The sequence below is a fragment of the Petromyzon marinus genome, chromosome 62 (assembly GCF_048934315.1).
Source record: "Petromyzon marinus isolate PM22_M1 ecotype Great Lakes invasive population chromosome 62, UKy_Petmar_22M1.pri1.0, whole genome shotgun sequence".
Classification (NCBI taxonomy): domain Eukaryota; kingdom Metazoa; phylum Chordata; class Hyperoartia; order Petromyzontiformes; family Petromyzontidae; genus Petromyzon; species Petromyzon marinus.
This window is the reverse complement of record NC_133728.1, coordinates 2,212,616-2,235,569: the sequence shown is the minus strand read 5'-3', so window position 1 is coordinate 2,235,569 and position 22,954 is coordinate 2,212,616. Positions and strand designations below refer to the sequence as shown.

The 22,954-nt window shown below is 45.9% G+C and overlaps 1 protein-coding gene across 6 annotated transcripts; it reads left to right on the top strand.

Annotated features, from left to right (window-relative positions):
* Positions 1–2,545: 2,545 nt before the first annotated feature.
* Positions 2,546–22,547, top strand: LOC142906246 (nectin-3-like). 6 transcript variants are annotated; one of them, XM_076053647.1, is made up of 7 exons: positions 2,549–3,255; positions 5,904–6,263; positions 7,395–7,694; positions 8,363–8,665; positions 9,639–9,756; positions 10,743–11,014; positions 22,390–22,547. In XM_076053647.1, the coding sequence occupies exons 1-7, from the start codon at positions 3,222–3,224 to the stop codon at positions 22,530–22,532; spliced, it is 1,530 nt and encodes a 509-aa protein (XP_075909762.1). In that variant the 5' UTR covers positions 2,549–3,221; the 3' UTR covers positions 22,533–22,547. The 6 variants fall into 6 exon arrangements, with proteins under 6 accessions (XP_075909766.1, XP_075909762.1, XP_075909763.1 ...); XM_076053648.1 differs by having other exon boundaries at positions 2,554–3,255; positions 10,743–10,897; XM_076053649.1 differs by lacking the exon at positions 22,390–22,547 and adding an exon at positions 16,037–20,171 and having other exon boundaries at positions 2,557–3,255.
* The last annotated feature ends 407 nt before the right edge of the window (positions 22,548–22,954 follow it).

Genomic DNA, 22,954 nt, shown 5'->3' with positions numbered 1-22,954 from the left:
CACCACGTGTGTTGGCGTCACTACACAGGTCCAACGAACCAACAAAACAATCGATTCGTGTTTCCTGAAAATGTTATGCTTGCCAGTTGGTATAGCTTTTTCACCATCCACTCCCTCGTGTGCCACTGTGCCGGCTTCAATAGGTGCTAGCTAAGAGCACTTGCACCAACAGTCTGTTAGGCTATACGGGGGATCTTTGTATTGCTATTTGCTAAAGGGTCCGGTAGAGGGAGCTCTGATACTATTAGCGTGAGGTTGAGAGCAGCTGAGGTGTGTGCACTTCAGTCGCGAGCACGTTTGGGGTCGTACAACGCTAGCCGTGTCCCATCAATACCTCACCAACTCTTCTCCACAGCATCAGTCTCTGGACGTAGCCTATTCAATGTTTTCTACAACAAAGTATTAATGTGCATTTCGCAATGCATCAAGCGTTTAGCTTGAAAATGTAGAGAAGCCATGATTTATCTACGGGACTTTTTAGCCAGAATCAAAAATGATCAAAAATAAGAATAGGTTTTACCCTTTCTGGAAAAAAACAGGTGTTAACATGTTCAAACACCAAATATATATAAATTTTGCAAGGAAAGAAGTCTGCATTAATCACTCGAGTTATAAGTGTTCTGATACTTGTGTAGAGGATGTTCGGGACATCCTCACACACAAACATCACACAACCACGGGTTACGGGTCACGGGAGGGCTGCCGTGTTCGACACGCAATCCAATTATTGAGTGGAGGAAGTCTGATCGGATTGGCCCCAGTAGGATTAGCAGTGGGGAAAACCCGAGAAGGATTGGCAAGGGGGGGAAAACCCTGGGAGGGTTAACAAGGGCGAAAAGCCCAAGAAAGGAATGAGTGTTAAAAAAGGGGGGGAAGTCGAACTCTATAAGGAGAGCATTTGGAGGGTTTGGAGTTGGTTTACGATGATGAGTGGAAGTATGGTGTGAGTTGCCTTGCAAATAAAGATCCTGCTTAACCATCTAAAATCTCCTCTTCACTTGAATTGCCTTCGTACTGTTCGCCTTTTCATGTTCTCTGGTCTGCTGACACTGGTGGTGAGACAAGGCCATAAATAAGGCTGTCTCTTGTGTAGGCCAATCAGTTTCAAGGACAATGCGTATATTATTAGAGCGTGTTTGTTTGCATGTTTTGCCACAAGTACGTGTGATTAATGTAAACTTGATGCCTTGCAAAAGGTATCTATTTAGTGGTTGAACATCTTAACACCTATTTTATTGCACGAAAAATTAAAACCTATTCTTAAGCGGTGTTTTCTTTGCTACAATCTACCGCTGCCTGAGTGGCAGTACTAGACAACCGAACTCCACCTAATCTGTAGTTTCATTTGAACTGCCATTAATTAAGCCATTGCAGGTGATAGATGATGCGGGTTGTCCTTCCTGAGGGACACACGTGGCCACAATAACCCTGCACCATGATCCATGATATATCTTTTTGATTGAGTTAGATCGCGTAAATATGAATGTCGTTAAACCCGCCACCACCCGACACAGCATGATTAATATAGTTTGTCACGTAAACAAAACGTGCCAATAAGTTATGAGTTCAGCACACCGGTGAGGAGAGGAAATCCACATTTACAATTCGAATATGACGTTTCACCGGTAATTATAACCAGCCTCATCAGGCGACAGCAAGAATTGTGTTGCGACCTTAAATGGAGGGGGTAAATTTGATGTCGGAACTTATGAACCAATCAGGTGGGATAGAGACCGACCGAAATTCGGTTTCGGCGCCAAAAGTTGGCAAATGGCCTCTTTCGGCATTTTTTTGGTTTCAGCCGAAAGACAACTTTATAACATTCGGTCTGATTTCGGTTTCGGCCGAAACTGATATTGACTTTCGGTCGTCATTCGTCAACCGAAGATCTATTTTTAGAATATAACGCTAGTGCTACGTCTATCACGCTGCCTTTAATTTCCGTAAATTCCGTAATTAGTCTTGGCCAAAAAACTAGTTTTGCATAAAACCTCAACATTATCAAAATTAATTGAGTGCCCCAGTTGGCATGAGTGTTCTGCAACTGCCGACAGTTGTGTTTGGGAGTATATTTAATATTTGTTTGGTGTCCTTTTATTCTCATGCTTATCATTCGTCCCGTCTGACCAACATAGAATTTTTCACAGCATAAATTAATCCGGTACACATCTTCTGTTGTAAGCTTCAGTACCAGATATTAGGTTTTGTATTTTTATGCACCGTGCTGAATCTCAATCGGATGTTCATTTTTTTCCCACAAATATGGCGAGTTTATTAGTTACTCTCAAATTGAAAAGTATTAAAAAAAATATTGTTTGATCAATTTCAGCACTTGTGCTATTTTATTTCATTTTGGCATTCACTGCCCTATTGATATGTGCATCATTGCAACCATTAAATTGCAGCATTTCTTTAACATGTTTAATCTCACTCCTCAGACTATCACCATCTGACACTTTCTTAGCCCGATATATGAGCATCTTTATGAGAGGATTTGCGCGTTATTTTACCATTTTGGTCATGCCCAAGCAGAATATCCAGGAATGGGAGAGTTTTATTCACCTCCACTTCCATGGTGAACTGGATGGATGGGTTTTGCGAGTTGAGATGATTTAGGAAATTAATTAAGTGTATCTGTAAGTGTATATTTAAATCGGGTCCATGATAAACTATAGATCTACCACTAAGTGGCAGGACAGTTTTAGGCAAACTATTTGATTAACTTAGCCGGTTGTTTAAAAGTTAAACCCCTAAACATAAGACGGAAACAACTTAATACTTAAGTATGGATCATCTTTACAAGCATTATCATGCCTTTCTCCCATTACAGACGGACAGAGATATGGAATTTAACACGTTCAACCTTATTTGGAGATCGTAAAACAACGAGACAAACGACAGCTGAATCTCAAATAAAAGCCACAACCCTGGTAGCGACAATTAATCAAACCGCTAAGTGTGCTTTACTGTTCCGCCCATATGTTTCTGACCACCCCCACTAGCCCAGCGCATCTCTTGAACGATGTTTTCCGTGTCTCCCTGGTTAATGAGTGATGAGGGTTTATCAATTAAGGAGGTGCGTGGTTAATCACACAGTCCCAAGTCCACGGCGCTGCTATGAGTCCGAGTGAGCTCGGGTGGTGCGCGTCGTGAAAACCAGTGGACCTCCAGGCAGGCCGGATGAGTGGAAATTCAAGAACTTGGTGCTGCCCGTGTGAAATATGAAAGGGCCGTTTCGGCTATTGGTGCTTTACGGTAAGCCTGCTTTGATAAACTCACGACTCCATAGGATTTTCATTTTGCGTGGCTCTACAGTTTAGGCCCTCCAACAGATATCGGTGTTTTAGTGAACTTATTGTACTGGGGTGATGGGGCTTTTTTCAGTGCAGCTCCCGAACATTGGAACGATTTGCTTTAGCTAGTAAGACAATCAGAGTCGTGAAATATATTTAAATATATTTAAGTCTGTCTTGAAATCTCACCTCTTTCAACTCGCCTGTACTCTACCGCCGAGTCCTGGCTGGTTACCCTGCAGGTTTTGTTTATTTCCTGCTTTCCATACACGGTGGTGGCGCATTGGGATTTATGGATTAAATGCGCCAATTTACAAATGTAAATGATTATTACTAAGCTGTTCTAAAATGGATCCCGACCCCAACTTTGTAACCTTCTTTTACCGAATTTTTATTTAAAAGCTAAATCCTGTTGTTCACATTTCATCGGCATTGTAGTGTCTATGTTATAACGTGTGCATCTGGTTAATCTATTAAAGGTGGATTGTTCCATCTCTGGACCATGACAGATGGTGGTGGCTTGGGAAGGCGTTCATCCAGAAGTGGATTTATCATAGCTGATTACGTTAAGATTTCATGGAGTGCCAAATACTGACTGTGATGAAGCTTTATAATCAAAGTACAGTCCGTTCTCCTATAACCTGTGATGTTTTCATTACGCGAATTGGATATAACGCAATTAATGTATTCGGGAACATTGTTTTCTTATAACGCAGATGCGAATTGGATATCACGCAATTAAGTGAATGGAACTATGTCGCACGAGGAGGAATAAGTGGTCATACGACTCCCTCGGTGTAGCATCACACAAGGTGGGATGCTGCTGGATGCTTCTAGATGCTACCCAAGCGCCTCAGTCTTTGTGAGATGCCTGTGTACGCATCTCACATGTTATCGCGGACTGTGCTTTACCACCTATATTATATATTATAGCGTGACTTTACCATAACGCCATATTCTGCAGGAACGCAACTGCTACCGCGTTATAGGAGAACACAGCTGTATTTAGATCACACAGAAATCACCCAGGTGCTAACTCAAATCCCTTCTCCCTCCCCGCAGATTACGAGATGGATAGTCCATATTTGTAAAGGATCTTGGTTTATGACCCAGCTATACACATTCCTAAGTGTCGCCCACTCGTAATGTGCGATGGGGCTCATCTCCTGGTTCGCTCGTTGCTGCCGCATGAAGCCAAAACTCCCATTAATTAGCATTGACCAAACATCCCAAAGCGATGGTGGTGGCTATGCACGTGCAATCCAGCACTGCAGAGGGGGCGAGGGTTGGTGGATCACAGAAACGTTGTGATGTGAAATTCACTACCCATGGGTGTCGAACCGACATACCGTGGCTCACTAAACTAAATTATACAACAAAACTAATTTATGTTGAACTTCTTTCGCACTGTACAAAGCCAACCGTGCTAATTGGAGGTGCGGGAGAAGGACAACAAACTAAACACAAACAGCAGTTATGAATAAATTAGTTTTCCATTTTGATTTAAAAGTGCATAGCTCCAGTGGCTTCCTAATATTGGAAGAGGGTTCCAGATGGCCACAGAAGTGCATCTGGAATCATGTGATGCGATGTGCTTTCCGGGAGAAGGGACAACATTACCATGTGTGTAGGAGTTAACATACAACCTGTCTCTCGATCCACTGCTGGATGAGGCTCTTCCTAAGCTTTGCGGGTCGTGATGGTTATTTGACCATACTTCACCACGCTGGTCAGTACGGGTTGGTGAAGGTGGGGGGATGTACAGGATAACAATGGATTTGCTACACTGCCCTCTGCCAACCACTGCCTACAACACCAGATTGTCATGCATGGCAAAACTATAAACGTTTTATTTTACCAGGTAAGGCCACACTGAGCGATGTAGCCCTTTTTCATAAGTGACCTGAATACAAATGAGAGCTCAACGAAGTGGACATATCACGTGGAAATTTATAGCAGGCAAATACCATAAAAGCATTTTTCTAAATGAGGAAAAAATCAGAGGACCCGGAGGTGAAATCCACGCGACCACGGGGAGAACATGCAAACTCCAAATATACTGCAAACGTCAGTGTCAGGAACGAACTTACGAGCTCCTGTATACCAGACAAGGTCATTATCATTTTGCCATTGTGACGCCCAAAATGGCGAGATGGTGATCACCCATCCAAGCACTTATCCAGGCTCTAACCTGCTTGGCTTTTATGATTTGATAGGGTCAGGCGCATGCCGTGTTATTTGCTCAACGGCGTATATGAGGCCATTATACTGTTTTTCAGTCATCCTAACAGTGCTCTATGATATTGTGTTACTTTACAATTGCAATGCAGTCTGAAGGAAAGTTGAATAAAGGTATAAGTGTGCTCATGTCAGGGTAGAAATGATGAGCAGATGCTACAAATTGCCAGTTTTGCACAATACAATGCTTTTACCAGATGGGCATTGCATGGTATGCAATTTTAAATGTATACTGGTACGTTTTGGGGGTCTGAAGACAACAGTCTGATGGATTGGTCGCTCGTGGGGTCTTTAGACAATAGAATTTCAGACTGCTGTGTACTTCACAACCCTATAATAATCGACTCCACTTTCTCCATTATATCCCTGCAGGTCTGGTGACCGTGGGATCCTCCCAAGTAGACGTGGAGCAGTTCGTGAATGGGAGCAGGGGGAAAGAGGTCACTCTGAGATGCATCTACACGGGGACACACATACCTGTGAGTATATCCTGGAAGAAAGGAAACGGAGACTCCTCAGTGAATGTCGCCATTGCCCTTCAAAGTGGTTACATAATTTACGATACCAGCGACTTATATGGGCGACTGAACTTCACGAACCTCAACTCTCAATTGATGGACGGATCCATCCGCATTGAGGACCTGCGTCTGGGGGACAAGGGAGACTTCACCTGCGCCTTTGTCACTATTGATAACCCTCCACCTGAAGCAACAATCAGCCTCACTGTGACCGGTGAGGCGTTTTTTTATCATATACACTACGTATCAGTTCCACATTTTTTAAAATAATGACTCATTTTACTGCAAGCGTATTTGACTTGCATCCCACTGGAATTTTTTGCACACAGCGTTGGTGTACGGTGCTTTTTTCAGGAATATTTTGCCGTTTTTTTTCATGGATTTTCTGTTTGCATAGTCACATAGTCAGTTTAAGATGTTTTTCTTGTTCGTGTTTTTGTTTTTTTGTTTGTTTTGGTTGCATCCGATTCAAGAGCCGACTGGCTCACAGGGCTATACCAAAATAAAGAAACTGAAAACTGAAACTGTATCTCTCAGGAGGAAAAGCTCCGTGAAAAGTTCCCTTGTTCTGACGACGCTGTTCTGAACAAAACCTTAATAAAGTCCAAGTCTGTCCTTGCTCATACTAGCATAATGATGGTAACAGTGGTAGAACCCTAGGCATGTGGGCTATCACCACCCCCAGCCCCTCACTCAAAACTCTGGCAGCTGGCTTAACACATGGTGGCGTTCACACTATAACCCGTTTTCATGCTGTGGTTCGACTGCCTGACCCACAACCAGAAGGTTTCTTGTTCAAATCCAGATTGGAAGTCGAATCGGCCTACTAGAGATAGGCTATCGCCATAGGAATGGAAAATGACCACTACTGGCTAAAGATGCCATTCAAGTTGAGCAAAGCCCCACGTTCATTGGAGCTGGGAGACCGTTTCACCCTTCATAGACTCACAACCCTCCCACTCTTCATAGAGGCCACTGAGTCCACCAACTTCCCATAGAAGTCCTCCACTGTTGGCCATCATCATCATTATATGCGGCTGATGAATCCATGTCATTCCTCTCCATTCCAGTGGCTCCTACGCCACTCCAACAGTCCACATTTTTCTCAGTAATCCTCTGATTCCTGTTCACTTCCATGAGTGTTGCCATTGCTTTGCTAAATTCCCGTTTGGTGGCACGGCGAATATAACCTTCATCCCTTCTTGTTCGAGAACAGTCCATGGAAGCAGATAACAGAGCGACCTCTGAGCTTCCTTTAAGTGACCTCTGCACCACACAGTAGAGGGCAGCACTTAACTATGTAACCGTCTCTGTCTCTCCGCGTCTCCGTGTCTCTGTGCCCAAGTTACCCCGAAGGTCTCCCTGGAGTTGAACCCATCCCAGTTGATAGACGGCATGGGGCTGGTGACTGTGGCCACGTGCATTGCTCAGGAAGGACATCCCGCAGCCTCCATCACCTGGAGTGGCCTCGATCAGGGCAGCTCCAATGAGACCACAGAGATGGAGCCCGGCGGCACGGTGACGGTGAGGAGCCGCTACCAGATGGATCCCACGTACGAGAGCCACGGGCGGACGCTCACCTGCAGGGTGGAGCACCCAGCCCTCGAGTCTCCAGTGGAGTTCCCTACCACCCTCAACATCTACTGTGAGTAGTGGACATGTTAAAAAAAAGTCAGAAAGTCCGGTTATCGCGATGTTTGAATGAGCTTGGATTGGTGGTCGTCTCCATTGGCAGCCATGAGTCCATTTTAAACATTCCACGTTAATATAGATTGAAAAATAATTTCTTTAGAATTGCTTTTGTATTTAGTTTGTTGTCCTTCCCTCGCACCTCCAATTATCACGGTTTGCTACATATGGTGCGAAAGACGTTCAACTTACACGAATATATCATGCAAGAGTAACAATGCCCATTATTTACCCAGAAAAGTCTCTTTCATTCTTAGGCGTCTGTTTAGGGAGGGTCCTGTGCAGGCATGCTTGGCCATTTCCCGTAGTGAGTGTTTGTATTTGTGTGGAGGAAGCCAGAGTACCTGGGGAATACCCACACATACAAGGGGATAATGCTCAAAGTTCCACACAGATAGATTCAGTAATCCATTTGTCCATCGGTCTTTGTGTACTATTGGGGCGTGGCATCTCTGGCTAAGGTGATCCATAATATAGTTTTTAAGAATCAGTTTGTATCTCCCACAGTTATTGTGTCCCTTCTTAGAGATCAGGCTACTTTAAGTGACCTCTGCTCCACACATTAGAGGGCAGCGCTTAACTGTTATTTAACCGTCTCTGTGTCTCTATGTCTCTGTGCCCCAGTTCCCCCGAACGTCTCCCTGGAGTTGAACCCATCCCAGTTGGTCGAGGGCATGGGGCTGGTGATCGTGGCCACGTGCGTTGCTCGGGAAGGACATCCCGCAGCCACCATCACCTGGAGTGGCCTCCATCAGGGCAGCTCCAATGAGACCACAGAGACGGAGCTGGACGGCAAGGTGACGGTGAGGAGCGAGTACCGGATGGATCCCATGCACGAGAGCCAGGGGCGGACCCTCACCTGCGGGGTGGAGCACCCGGCCCTGGAGCCACCTCTAGTAGAGCTCTTAACCACCCTCGACATCCATTGTGAGTGGTGGGCATTATAAATGAATAATGTCAGAAAGTCTGGTTGTCGCGTTTTGCTACTGGAAGGAACCTCCTGGTTCAACCAGCCCACAGGGGATTATTGTGTCCGTCTGTCCGTCGTGCATGCAAAAATGGGAGGGGTGGGGCTGGGTGGAGAGGGGAGGGTGGGGAGGTGCTGGGTGGGGAGGGTGTGGAGGGGCTGGGTGGGGAGGGTGGGGCTGGGTGGGGGGTGGGAGGGGTGGGGCTGGCTGGGGAGGAGCTTGTCACCCCGTGGTGCCCTTATAAAACGCAACGTTTAACCTACTCACTCCGGCTTGTGCCCACCCTCACAGTCGGGCATATTTGCGAAATACACCACGCCGCCGTTGACCCTGTCCATTGACCAAGCAACCCAACGTTCCTACCAGCTCCCTCCGCAGGAATGTGTTTGAATGAGCTTAGATTGGTGGTCATCTCCACTGGCATCCCTGAGTCAATTCTAAAGGTTCCACGTTCTTTTTATAGATTGAAAACTAATTTATTTCGAATATATGTTTGTGTTTAGTCTGTTGTCTTTTCCTCCGCATCTCAGAATTGCACGGTTGGCTATGTACGGTGAGAAAGAAGTTCAACATACATACGTACATCATGCAAGAGTAACAATGACCATGATAATGTTGGAGAGTGACACTGTGATGAGTGCGCTGCACCATGACTGCCCCCTGCCCTCAGATCTTTGGGACGTGAGGTGTTTGCTGAAGAAAAAAACGCGGATACATTGGAGTAATGATGTAACGCCCTGTAGCAGTGGATAACCCCCTGGCTAAGTTTTTGTGAAATCTACAGTTGCCTCTGATAAGAGTTCATCAAAATTAGTTTATTTTTTGTTCTGAATATCCCTCAATTGATTTTTCGCCACTTTTATAACCGAAGTTTGCTCATGAATGCGACCAGGGCAACGTGTATGGACTTGTGCATGTGCCTCCATTCGCAGACAAACCAAATGTGAGTATCGCTGGCTATGATGGCGATTGGTACGTGGATAAGGAAGCAGCCTCGTTGACTTGTGAAGCAGACGCGAACCCTAACATCATGCACTACCTGTGGGACAGGTAAGGGACCGCAAGAAACTGTCAATACAGCTACCTCTTGTTTTATGGCGTGTAACTCAAAATCGATTGGAGTTAAGGATAGAGCAGACTATCGAACCCCATTCTCACATCCACATATTTCACCGGTTACCATACATTATATTTGCAATACTACCATACATGTATTACAGATAGCAACATCCTATTTAAATAATAAATAAAAAAATAAACAAAATTTTTCGTACACGTAGTGAGACGTTTGAATGTGGTGGCGTAACTGGGCCTTGTGGAGGGTAGGAGTTGAGAAAATTGGTGGGATTACTGGAGAGAGAGAGGGCAGGATGATGATGGTAATTGAGATGATGGTAATGGAGATGATGGCATGTTCGAATGTGTGCATCAGGAAAAGTTCACGTGGACAAGATCTTCAAAATAGCACGCGAGAATGAGATGCTGATGCCGCTTCCCATGCTTGTGGTTGTCATACTGCTGCACCTCAGGCAGCATTGCTATTGAACTTTGCTGCCTGACTAACGATGAGCTCGCAAGCGTGTCCCGTACACCATAGCCAACCCGGTAAAGCACGTCATTTCAATGATAGTGCGCGAAAAACTAAAATAAGTGTAAATTAATCAAACGCGCTATTTCACAATCGCGTTACATAAACGCGCATAAAACGCGAGGCGACTGTAGTTGCCATTGTTACAGCCCTTTCTCAAACAGTGACTAGATGTAGTTCTTCCATCCCCTATTCCGTGGCTGTTATGCAACATGTTTTGCCATACTGCTAGATTGAAAAATAATTTCTTTAGAACTGCTTGTGTTTAGTTTGTTCTCCTTTCCCCGCACCTCAGATTACCACCGTTGGCTACCAATATGGGCCAAAAGAAGTTCAACATACATACTATACATCTAATTACATTTCTCTTCGCAGTTTTTGCAGCAGTGTAATCACACGATAATGACCACGTGTTGTGCTCCTTGTGTTGTGGTGTGGTTGCTCTTAGGCAAAACGGCTCCCTGCCCAACGGGACGGTTGTGAGCGGCAACTCCCTGTCCTTTGAGCGGCCGCTAGTGGAGTCAGACTCTGGGTCCTTCTCCTGCTGGGCCAATAACTCTGTGGGCTGGGGCGAGGCGGTGGTTATCATTACCATCCGGTCAGGTATAACCACCGCTGCTACAACCACCGCTACAACCACCGCTACTACAACCACCGCTACTACAACCACCGCTACTACAACAACTACATCCACTACGCCCATGGCAGCCACAACACCAGGTATCAGCGCAGATACATCAGCAGCTGCTTTCCTTTTTTGACTTCCCATTGGGCCCCCACTGTTACAAAAGATGCGTTGATAACCAAAGAAACGAATTGCTGCCCAAAAACTGATGTCACCGTTTTTAAAACAGTAGCCACATTTTAAAGACATACGGGCAGAAAAAGCTCGCAACTGTGAAATGCAATAAGAGGTAGGTTTTTTTTATTTGTTGTGAAGTCTTTCAATCATGAGAACCAATAACAAGCATTACGGCAGGCCAGAAAAGCAAATAGATTTAACAAAACAAACACACACGGAGCACTGTGTTGCATGTACAAAGGCTCTCAAAAAACGTATTCGAGACAAAATGGCCACACGTTCAGTTCTTTTGAACCTGTGGTTTCGCATCATGCATTGAGAGCTTTTATACATACAATTCACATTTTTGGGCTTTAAAAACTCAGAGCATCTCTTAAATATAATTCAAGATATTACGCTTAACCTTAATGAAAATCTTGTACGTTTTGATGTGACTTCTTTGTTCACCAGAGTTCCGGTCAACAAGTAAATTAAATTACTCGATACTCTGGAAACGAACACTAGTTTTGCCAAAGATATCCCACGACTAGCTGAACACCGTCTTACGAACACCTATTTCTTGTGGAAAGATTATTTCCATAAACAAAAGGAAGGAGCAGCAATGGGCTCTCCTTTGTCTCCTGTGATTGAAAATTTATACGTGGAGTTTTTTTAAGCAAAAGCAATAGCTTCAAGCACACTAAAACTCTTTGCTTGGTTTAGATATGTGGATGACACACTGGTGGTCTGACGACACGGCAAATATACACTTAACGAAATTCGAAATCATCTCAACTTGCAAACCCACCCATCTAGTTCACCATGGAAGTGTAAGTTGACAGAACTCCCCGATTTCTGGATATTCTGCTCGGGCACGGGCAAAATAATACACAGCTTAAACCGAAAGAAAATGCACAATGATGCCTATCTGAATGCAGAATCACACCATCACTCTGCACAGAAATCCGCTCTTATCAAGATGCTCATACATCGAGATAAGAAACTGTCAGATGGTGAGAGGTCTGAGAAGTGAAATTAAACATGTTAAACAAGAAATGCTGCAATTTAAATGCATGCCTATACAGATCACCATACATCAATGGGGATTACATGTGTAGTGACTCACTCAGAGACACTAAGAGTAGGAGGCACTCTGTTTATTAACATCCTTAACAGTTCACACTTAGTAACTACAGCTCCCAGTCAGGACAGCTGGCAGACTGCCTGACTGACGATGCCGAGAAGGTGAAGACAGAGACGGCAACGAAGACTGCAGCAGCAAGACGGGATCACACTTCAAATGACAGCCCCGAGCTCCTGCTCGGGGCCCCCTTTTATCCTCCCAGCGTTGCCTCAATCTGCCCCGGCCACGCAACTTTTCTAGAACCTACTAGCGTGTTCCCGGGCTTCCCTCATGTGCCCCTTCTGTAACCTTTCCCCTACATTCCTCTCTCTGGTCTATCACGTGACCTGCTGTCAGTCAGGGCTACTGTAACTGCAGATCCCCTTCCCTTCCAGCAACAAGCACTATGCTGCCAATGACCAATTCTATGTCACTATACTTGTGTAGTGGAGTAGGAAGGTGCGTAGCACAAACAGCATGATTACATGATCATACAGACAGTACGGGTTATCTTGGGTCAGTCTGTAGTGAAGGCGAATACAGTGCAGGTTATGTTGGGGCAATTAAGCTGGGGTAGCCGTGGACGGCTGCGATTGGTTGGTGCTGTTGCCGGGGCTGGAGAAGCGTCTGGAAGTCTGGCGAGAAACAGGTGCGACGGTCACGCGGAGCGCCGTTGGGACGCGGATTAATAAATTGTGGGTGTAATGAGAGTGGGGTATAAGAGCGGGAGTCGGAGTCAACAGAGGGGAGTTGAGTTGAAGGGAGTGGAGTTGAAGGGAGTTGTGTTGAAGGAGTTGAGCTTGGAGATGGGTTGAAGTTGGAGAGCTTAGGGGAGCTGGAGTGAAGAGTTGGAGGTTGGAGTTGCTGAGTGCAAAGTCGCTGTGTGCGAAGACGCTGTGTGCGGAGTTGCTGAGACGGAGTTAGAGACGAAGCAGTTAACAGTGGAGTGAGCATAGTGATGGTGATAGCGGTGAACAGAGACAAAGCAGTTAGCATTGGAGTGAGCATAGTGACGGTGATAGCGGTGAACAGAGACGAAGCAATTAGTAGTGGAGTGAGCATAGTGACGGTGATAGCGGTGAACAGAGACAAAGCAGTTAGCAGTGGAGTGAGCATAGCGACGGTGATAGCGGAGAGCGGAGATGAAGAAGTTAATTCTAGATTTGAAGCTTTCGTGACTGCAAGGATCCATACTCTTTGGTTCTATTCGGTAAAGGCACGTAGGTAAAAAATAAAACAAAAATCACGACGTTTCAGCAACAACACAAATGGCCTTCATCAGGTGAAGGGACCGTACTGTCCAGAGGACAGCGTTGGAGTGAAGACAGCCAAGCCCAGGTCGCATCCTTTAAGCTGTGTGAGAGGAAACAAACGCCTTGACAAAGGAATTAGCATAAAATGCTGTCGAGGACCGGCACGGGGGGGGGGGGGGGGGAGTTTACAAATGTTGGTGTGAAGGGAAATAAGCTGCTGTGAAAGTTTGGGATACACTACCTGAATAAATATACTGTACCATTGAAAATTAGTTTAATGTTTGGTATGATTTAGAACATCTTTCCAATGATTGCTTAATTTGAAACCATCTTCTCGGTTGAAATTGTGTCTGTGTTTGTAAATCTGAATTGCCTCGTGGATAAATATCTGATAAAAACCCGTGGGTTTGCAGAGGACCTTGGTATCGGGGAAAATTATATCGTGATCACCCACAGCATTGTAACAGTGATCAGCTACGGCAGAAGAATTCGTTCTGCCGTGTTTCAAATCTGATTTGTGCTCGCGAATTCGGTCAGAGACATGTCGTTTCGTCTCCCCGATATAGCAGTCACCACAGGTGCAGATCAATTTGTAAACCCCGGGGTACTGTAAGTCATGAATGACATCCTTCACAGAAGGGATCAGGTCACGGATTTTGTGTACTGTATTGAACCGGACCAGGATCTTGTGTTTGTTTAGAATTTTGGAGATCTTTTTAGTAACGCCTGCTATATATGGAAGTGTGATGGTTTTGATCAGAGTATCAGGTGGTTGTTTCTGTATGGAGGGAGAAACAGCTTGGCGGATGGTACGGTCAGAGTATCCATTCCTTTTGAGGGCCAGATGTACATGTTTTAATTCACTGGTCAGGTGGTGTTGGTCCGAAATGCAATGAGCCCTGTGGTATAACGTTTTGATGAGATAATTCTTTTGCGTCAGGTGGTGGTGGGAATCAGGTTTCAAGTATGAATCTGTGTGGGTGGGTTTCCTGTAGACAGAATGTCCCAATGAGCCATCAGGTCTCCTCTCAAACAGAACATCCAAGAATGGCAGCTTGCCATCTTTCTCCACTTCCATGGTGAATTTGATAGCGGGGTGTCTGGATTTAATGTGGTCTAGGGAAAGGTCCATAGCTGGGAGGCCATGTGACCAAATGACGAAAGTGTCGTCTACATATCTCTTCCACAGGGAAGGTCTGAGGGTGGAAGTCTGGATGGCATCTGATTCAAATTTCTCCATGAAAATATTGGCTATCACTGGTGACAAGGGCATCCCATGAGGGTATCCTCATTCTTTTTCGATTTAAAGCTTTCGTGACTGCAATGATTCATCTTCTTTGGTTCTTTCGGTAAAGTCACGTAGAATGAGAATAAAATAATAAATTGATAAAATAAAATAACACAATAATATTCTCACGACGTTTCGGCCACAACACAAGCGGCCTTCATCAGGTGAAGGGAGCGAGACTGTCTGGTAGGACAGCGCTGTCCTACCAGACAAGGCCGCTGTCCTACCAGACAGTCTCGCTCCCTTCACCTGATGAAGGCCGCTTGTGTTGTGGCCGAAACGTCGTGAGAATATTATTGTGTTATTTTATTTTATCAATTTATTATTTTATTCTCATTCTACGTGACTTTACCGAAAGAACCAAAGAAGATATCCTCATTCTGTTTGTAGAAGGAGCCATTCCAAGTAAAGTAGGTATTGTTGAGGCAGTGCCTAACCAGTGCAGGTGTATCGGGGTCTAGTCCATGTTGGACCAAATTTTCAATTATTTCAATGGTATCAGGTACTGGGACCTTGGTGAACAAAGAGACCACATCGAAGCTGACAAGGATATCGTCAGGGGACAGTACAACGTCTTTGACCATAGAGACCAATTGGGCTGAGTTAAGTACTGCTGAGGGCGTCTTGTCAGTGAAAGGTAGCAAGGTATCTGACAGAAAACGGGGCAGTCTATAGGTAGGGGAGTTGATCGTGGATATGATGGGTCGTAGTGGGTGCCTTCTTTATGAATCTTGGGAAGACCATAGAATCTAGGGGGTCTTGCATTAGAAGGTTTTAGGGAAGGACGTTAAGTTGGGTCGATTAGGGAGGTCGAACTTGTGATGATCTTGTTGGTTTTTATCGCTAGGCTATTAGTAGGGTCATTTTTTTTATTTTTGAGTAACTTCCATCGTTGAGCAGATTCTGGATTTTGTTGTTGTATGAATCTTTATCCATAATTACAGTAGCGATGCGCTTATCGGCTGAGAGGATGACTATGTCACTTCTGTTTTTTTTAATTCGCGAGTTCAGAGCGTTCATTTTTGCTGATGTTGCTAATGGGTTTCTTAGCATTCTTAAGAATAGTGGCTATTTCAGCTCTCGCAACATCTGCTTGGATGTGTCCTACGCCTTTGAGGGCTACATCGACCTGAGAGATGATATCATCTACTGGTATGTGTTTTGGGGTGACAGCAAAATTTAGCCCCCTAGCCAGTACTGTTTTCAGATTGTCCGAAATTGGGGTGCTACTCTGATTAATGACGATTTTGTTGACGTCTAGTTTTGTTATATGTGGAACTGTGTTCTTCTTTGATAGGTGGTTGAATTTAGAAATCAGCTTAAAGGACGCAACCTGGGCTTGGCTGTCTTCACTCCAACGCTGTCCTCTGGACAGTACGGTCCCTTCACCTGATGAAGGCCACTTGTGTTGTGGCCGAAACGTCGTGATTTTTGTTGTTTTATTTTTTACCTACGTGACATTACCGAATAGAACTAAAGAGTATGAAGAAGTTAGCGGCGGAGTAAGCGAAGTAATCGTGTGGAGTGGAGAGACAAAGGTGGCGAGCGAGTCGAGTGAAGCACGGCGAGCGAGCCGTGGCGACCAGGATACTGTGGAATGTGGAGGACATGCTGAGAGTTGTAAATAAAGCGGTGTTCGAAGAAAGACAGAAGTTGTCCGAGTGAAATCGAACACTACATTTGGTGTCAGAATGTCTACGAACCACGCCAACATGTGGAAGACGTCGGCCAAGAGAAGGGACGTGCTGACGGACTTGTCCGACAACAACGAGGTGAACGTGATTGCCGCATCGGGGCAAGTGGGTGCCGCTCCCCCGGCGGGCGGAACGAGCGTTGCCGACGGGGCTAAGCCAGCCCGCTGCCGTTCTCGCGCTGCCGGGAAACGTCGACGACAGAGCCGCACCTCCCACGGCGCTGCAGGCGGGGCAGCAGGACGCACAGCACGCCGCTGCTTCGCCGCCATCGCGAGGGAGAGCACCGAAGCTGGAGGAGAGAGAATGCCGCCGCCACTAATGTGGGTGCTGGGGCGGGAAAATTGTGCGCATTGTGCGCGTGCGACCGCCATCGTGGCGGCCGGTCGGGACATGGTTCCCGCCGAAACACCGTTCCCGCTATTCTCAACGCCTGTGGAGGAAGATGTTCAGCCATCTTGGTGGCATCCTGTCGCAAGAGGATGCCATGGTTCAAGTTCCTCACAGCCTCTCAGGCGAGTCGTGACACAACGCACCCGGCCCTAAACACACACCTCACCCATCTTGCATGTGCCGGGTTACTGTTTTTGCATATGGGGTTTTGTTGACCGCTGGGCTGCTGAACGAGGTTCTGGCTGTGTGAATGTAGGATGAACGCAATGTCTGTGTTCGTGTGTGTGGTTACGGCATCGGGAGTGTTATCTGATGGGGATGTTAATGATTAATTCGTGTGTCGAGCGCGATTGTTATTGTTTATACTGTATGGAGCTTCACTTGCAATTGGTTATGTGAGACTGTGAGAAACTTTGATCGTTATTGTTGCCAAGGTATAGATTGTATCGGACTGTATATGCTGCGTGTACTGTATTACCTCATTCGGCGATTCGTGGGATTGTGTATAGTTGTTTTGCTTTCAACTCGGTTGGTACAGCTGTGTGCTGCAATGCGAGTATCTGACATTATGAGTACTGATGCGGGATGTGAAGTGTATTGTGGTGACCGTTGGGTATTTGAGATCGTCACAAATTGTGCGTGCCTGTTCGACATTGGCGATGGTGACATGCTGCCATTGATTTGGTATTGTGCTAGCTGTCAAATCTCTTGGGGGGCAGATCCTGACCAGGATGGCCCAGTACGTGTTGAGTGTCTAACACGGGTATGTGGTCCCATCATGCTATGAATGATGGTTTGACCAGATGGCCCGGAGGTTGAGGCCCTCCGTGGTGCGTCTGAAACTATACGATGGAGCTATAGGCACGCCCCGGCGGCCCGGAGTTCGAGACACTCCGAGGTGCGTTGAAACAGTGGGCTGGAGATGTATCCCTCAGTTGTCAGGGTGCATGTTGTGCAGTGAGGTAACGATGTGTCTTCTCAACTCGGTTGGGGCAGCTGATTACGGCAACGCGAGTCTTGGAGAAACACTGGTTTAAAATTCTCCCGCTATGGCCGATTCGTGCGATGAATGGCGGCGACGCGCAGAGGCGTCGGAGGGTGCGAAATGCGCTGTCTGTCATTATTCCCAGAGCAGTATACTGGGATGGGAGTGCGGGGAGAACCGCAGAGATATGCAGGGAGAACCGCGGAGACATGCGGGTGCGCGGGGATTGCGGCATTGCCGTCCAAGCATGCGGCTGCCATTTTGTGTATGCATGGGTATTTGTGTGATTTTGGGCTGATTGTAGAATGTGTATTTGGTTCCTTCCGCCGGGCGGAATTGATCATCTCCACTTCCCTGGCCAGGTGACTGTTGTGTCCGACGAGCCGAGGCGAGTGTTCGTCGAGTGATGCCTCAGGAGGGTTGGTTTCTCTCGTCACAGGATTCCTGCGCCTGCCGTCCTTGGAGTCGCCGGTTGTGCTGGCTGGATGTGGACTTGAAGGGGGGAGTGGAGCACGTGCTCGCCTCCCCTGGGGGCTCGGCCACGCGAACTCATTAAAGACTGGCCGCTGGAACTTGCTCCCGATGAAGAACTTTCTATTGACTTTTACGCCTCGTACGGCTGTTGTAAATATGTTTCCGCGATGCGTTGGTGTTGTTGTTGTTATTTTGTTGTTCATTGTTATGTCAGAGGTACTCCACCACCCAGAGGTCGAAGTGTCGTCGTAGCCGGGACGGCTAGATTTTTTTTTATCACGGGGGGGTGGGGGTGATGTAGTGGAGTAGGAAGGTGCGTAGCACAAACAGCGTGATTACATGATCACACAGACAGTACGGGTTATCTTGGGTCAGTCTGTAGTGAAGGCGACTACAGTGCAGGTTATGTTGGGGCAATTAAGCTCGGGTAGCCGTGGACGGCTGCGATTGGTTGGTGCTGTTGCCGGGGTTGGAGAGGCGTCTGGAAGTCTGGCGAGAAACAGGTGCGACAGTCACGCGGAGCGCCGTTGGGACGCGGGTTAATTAATTGGGGGTGTAATGAGAGCGGGTATAAGAGCGGGAGTCGGAGTCAACAGAGGGGAGATGAGTTGAAGGGAGTGGAGTTGAAGGGAGTTGAGTTGAAGGAGTTGAGCTTGGAGATGGGTTGACGTTGGAGAGCTTAGGGGAGCTGGAGTGAAGAGTTGGAGGTTGGAGTTGCTGAGTGCAAAGTCGCTGTGTGCGAAGACGCTGGGTGTTAAGTCGCTGTGTGCGGAGTTGCTGAGATGGAGTTAGAGACGAAGCAGTTAGCAGTGGAGTGAGCATAGTGACGGTGATAGCGGTGAACAGAGACAAAGCAGTTAACAGTGGAGTGAGCATAGTGACGGTGATAGCGGTGAACAGAGACGAAGCAATTAGCAGTGGAGTGAGCATAGTGACGGTGATAGCAGTGAACAGAGACGAACCAGTTAGCAGTGGAGTGAGCATAGCGATGGTGATAGCAGAGAGCGGAGACGAAGAAGTTAGTGGCGGAGTAAGCGAAGTAATCGTGGGGAGTGGAGAGACAAAGGTGGCGAGCGAGTCGAGTGAAGCACGGCGAGCGAGCCGTGGCGACCAGGATACTGTGGAATGTGGAGGACATGCTGAGAGTTGTAAATAAAGCGGTGTTCGAAGAAAGACAGAAGTTGTCCGAGTGAAATCGAACACTACACTTGTATGCAGACAATTACCTGTATTGCACACAAACGACAGGAGGTACAAGAATAATGCATATGCATAATGTACTTGCATAATGTACGTTGATTACCATATGAATAACCCAACCAAAAATGAACACCCATTGTAACTTATATGCAAACATTAATTTCCTCCTTCACACGTGAAGGGCTCACAGAAGGACAACTGCATATCTGCTATAGAAATAATAAAGACCCTCCGTGTCATAGCGCAGCTCAATCTCTCAGCATGAAGTCTGCTCAAATCTCAATAATGATACAGCCGCTTATCATATCGAATAACATTTAAAGTACAAACATCTACCCAAATATCTGTAATACCTTCTAAATTTCCTAGTTCCTGATAATACTACTTAAACGAACAAATACGTACTCGTATAATAAATTCAAATTTTACATCGAATTATATGAATATGTAAATTAGATATGTCATATTTTACTGATGGTAAACATAAACACGATTATTCTTTCCTATGCAACGAAACCTCTGCAAAATACCTATTCTGCTCACCCCGTTAGCTAAATGTTAAAATCAAGCTCTAAGTCAGCCATTTTGTGCCGTCCTAATGAACAGCACAACGCAATGATGGCAAATGTTTTCAACTATTACAAAAACATCCTCGATTTTCAACACCAAAACACTATTATCATCTTCCAACTCTGCTATATCGATTGATTCTAGTTGGATTAATCAAAATAAATAAGTTATTAACACTAGTATATATAAAACACTGTGTAACAACAACAAAACGTGTTCCTGGGTAGTAAGAGTTATTTTCTAATTGCTTATGACTCAAAAGTACAGAAAATGGCTATCATTCCCCACAAACTTTGCTTTTGTGACCAGGACACAAAAGCAAAGTGAATAATCCACTCCATTAATAACACTGTCTAACAAATGTATTATGTTTTTTGTCCTGGGTAATGTTATTTCCTAATTGCTTATGCCTCAAAAGTACAGAAAATGGCTATTCCCCACAAACTTTGTTTTTGTGACCAGGACAGTGATATTTAGAAATTTGAATGAGAAAACGTGTGCATTTGTGTCACTCCTTCACATAAAAGTCCTGGTCACAAAAGCAAAGTTTGTGGGGAGGTGAATAATAGCCATTTTCAATACTTTTGAGGCATAAGCAATTAGAAAATAACACTTTCTACCCAGGGACAAAAATCGTGTAATTAGGTAGCTTGCTACGAAGCCGACGCCATCTTATTCATTTCACGCGCAAAAACGCCAAACAATATACTAGTTTAACACATAGGCTTTCGCGACCAATATCATCCATAAATCAGATTTTTTTGGGAGAGATCGTGTAAATATATAAATGTGTCATTAAACCTGCCACCACCCGACACAGCCAATCATTAATCACCCCCCCTCCCCCCATTTTGTGCAAATTTGCATGTTGTTTACCTGACAAACCTTACTAATAGGCTGTGTCGGGTGATGGCGGTGTGGGGGCCAACGTCCACCTCCGCCCTCCCCGTGAGCGTGCGGGGCACGACGTCAACCCCCTCCATTCCCCCCTCCTCCTCTCCGGCCGTCTCTCTCCGCGCCCCCGCTGATCGGGTGATCAGCTCTGAGCTCTGAGCCAGATGACATATTTTTGATGCGAGTATGAGAAAAGTTAGCTTAAACGAGCCCTCTCGTGTGTACGTGTAACCATAGTAAACTGATAACTGATGGTAAAACCCACAGCTCACAAACGGCTATTTCAAAGGTGGACTTTAACACTCGCATCTCCAATCTGCTGTGGGAGGCCGCTCAGCAAACACAGGTGAACGAGTGTCAACCTTAAGACGAGATAAATCGGCGCACGTCACGGATCTATTTAAAATAGGGACGCCACGATGGCTAGGATACGTTAACGACCTTGCCTGGTATACAGGAGGTCGTGGGTTTGATCCCCACCCTTAATGCCTGCTGTATATTTGGAATTTTCGTGTGTCTCTCCCCATGGTTGTGTGACATTTTCTACGGGTCCGCCGGTTTTTCCCTCCACATTTAGAATCGGTGTGCGTTGATAGAATATTTGGCTACTATAATTTCCACATGATAAGCCAGTTCATTGCGCTATCATTTGTGGCAATGTCGCTTCTGAAAAATAGCTATACAGCTCAATAGGCGATCTGCCCCTGCTAAACACTTACTCCCAATGCGAGGCTGACTCATTACACCTTGCAGAGGATTGCTCTGTTGAACAAATAGTTTTGCGGTTTAATTTGCAAATGCGAGGTCGCGTTTTAAGTCAATGTTCAAAATAATCATGGAAGCTGGTTCGTAGGTGCGAGTATTCGTAAGTAAATAAAAAAACTTTTTTAAAATTTTACCATGAGCTATGTCGCTCTTTTTCAGAAGCGACCTGGCCACAATTGATAGCTCAATGAAGTGGCTTATCATGTGGACATTTAAAGCAGCAACTGTGGGTGTTTGTAAGCGCAGGTGTTCATAAGTCGAGGTTAGTCTATACTATTGTTTTAAGCTATTTATAAAAAAGGTGGAGCTGGCATGTTGTAATGGCGAGCCACACTTGGACTTGCAATCCAGCTCGGCAGTTGAAACCGGGGGGCAAGTTAAATCTCCGCCTCCCCGCCCACCTCTGTCAACCCAGCAGCAGTACACATGGGTAAACGATTGGCAACATCACGTGCGGAGAGGCAAAGTGTGGGTACTCCCCACCTGTCCACCAAGACGTCTCACCGGCACCGAAGACTAGGCCAACGTACTTACCGGAAGGGGCTCTCAAGTGGCGGGGGGAGGGAGGCGTTTCCGCCAGCCGTGGCGTGGGCGAGCAAATTGCATATCTGCACCGTTACCCAATTTAACCTTCAGGCAATATTAACAATTGCCCGCAAATGTGTGTGTCTTTTGTAGGTGGTGGTGATAATGGTGGTGATGATGGCGGTGTTGAGCCCTGGGTCATAGCTGTCGCCGTCATTGTGCCACTGTTGGTTTTGGCTGCAGTGGCTGGATCCGTCTTTTTATTTTGCAAGAAGAAGGGGACTCAAGCAACGTGAGTTCCCAATGATTGATTTAGATCGAGGTGATGAGTATGGTACTGCTCATGGACAAGAGGGGTTGGTTGGGCCAGTGTTGCCCTTGAAGCAGAATGTAGCAAAACGAACCTGAAAAAGGTGCCGAATGGTCGCTAGAGCAGTGTTGCCACCTATTAATTGTATTTTACCAGGTAAGGCCCACTGAGCTATATAGCTCTTTTTCAGAAGCAACCTGGCTATCACAAATGAAGTGGCTTGTCACGTGGAAATTTACAGCAGGCAAAAACTCTAAACGCGTGATGTTGATTTTAAAATGTGGAAGGAAAAATCAGAGGACATGGAAAAAAATTGCACGCAACCACAGGGAGATGGAGAGAACGCAAACTCTAAATATACAGCAGGCGTCAGGGTCGGGATTGAACCCACAACCTCCTGGTATACAG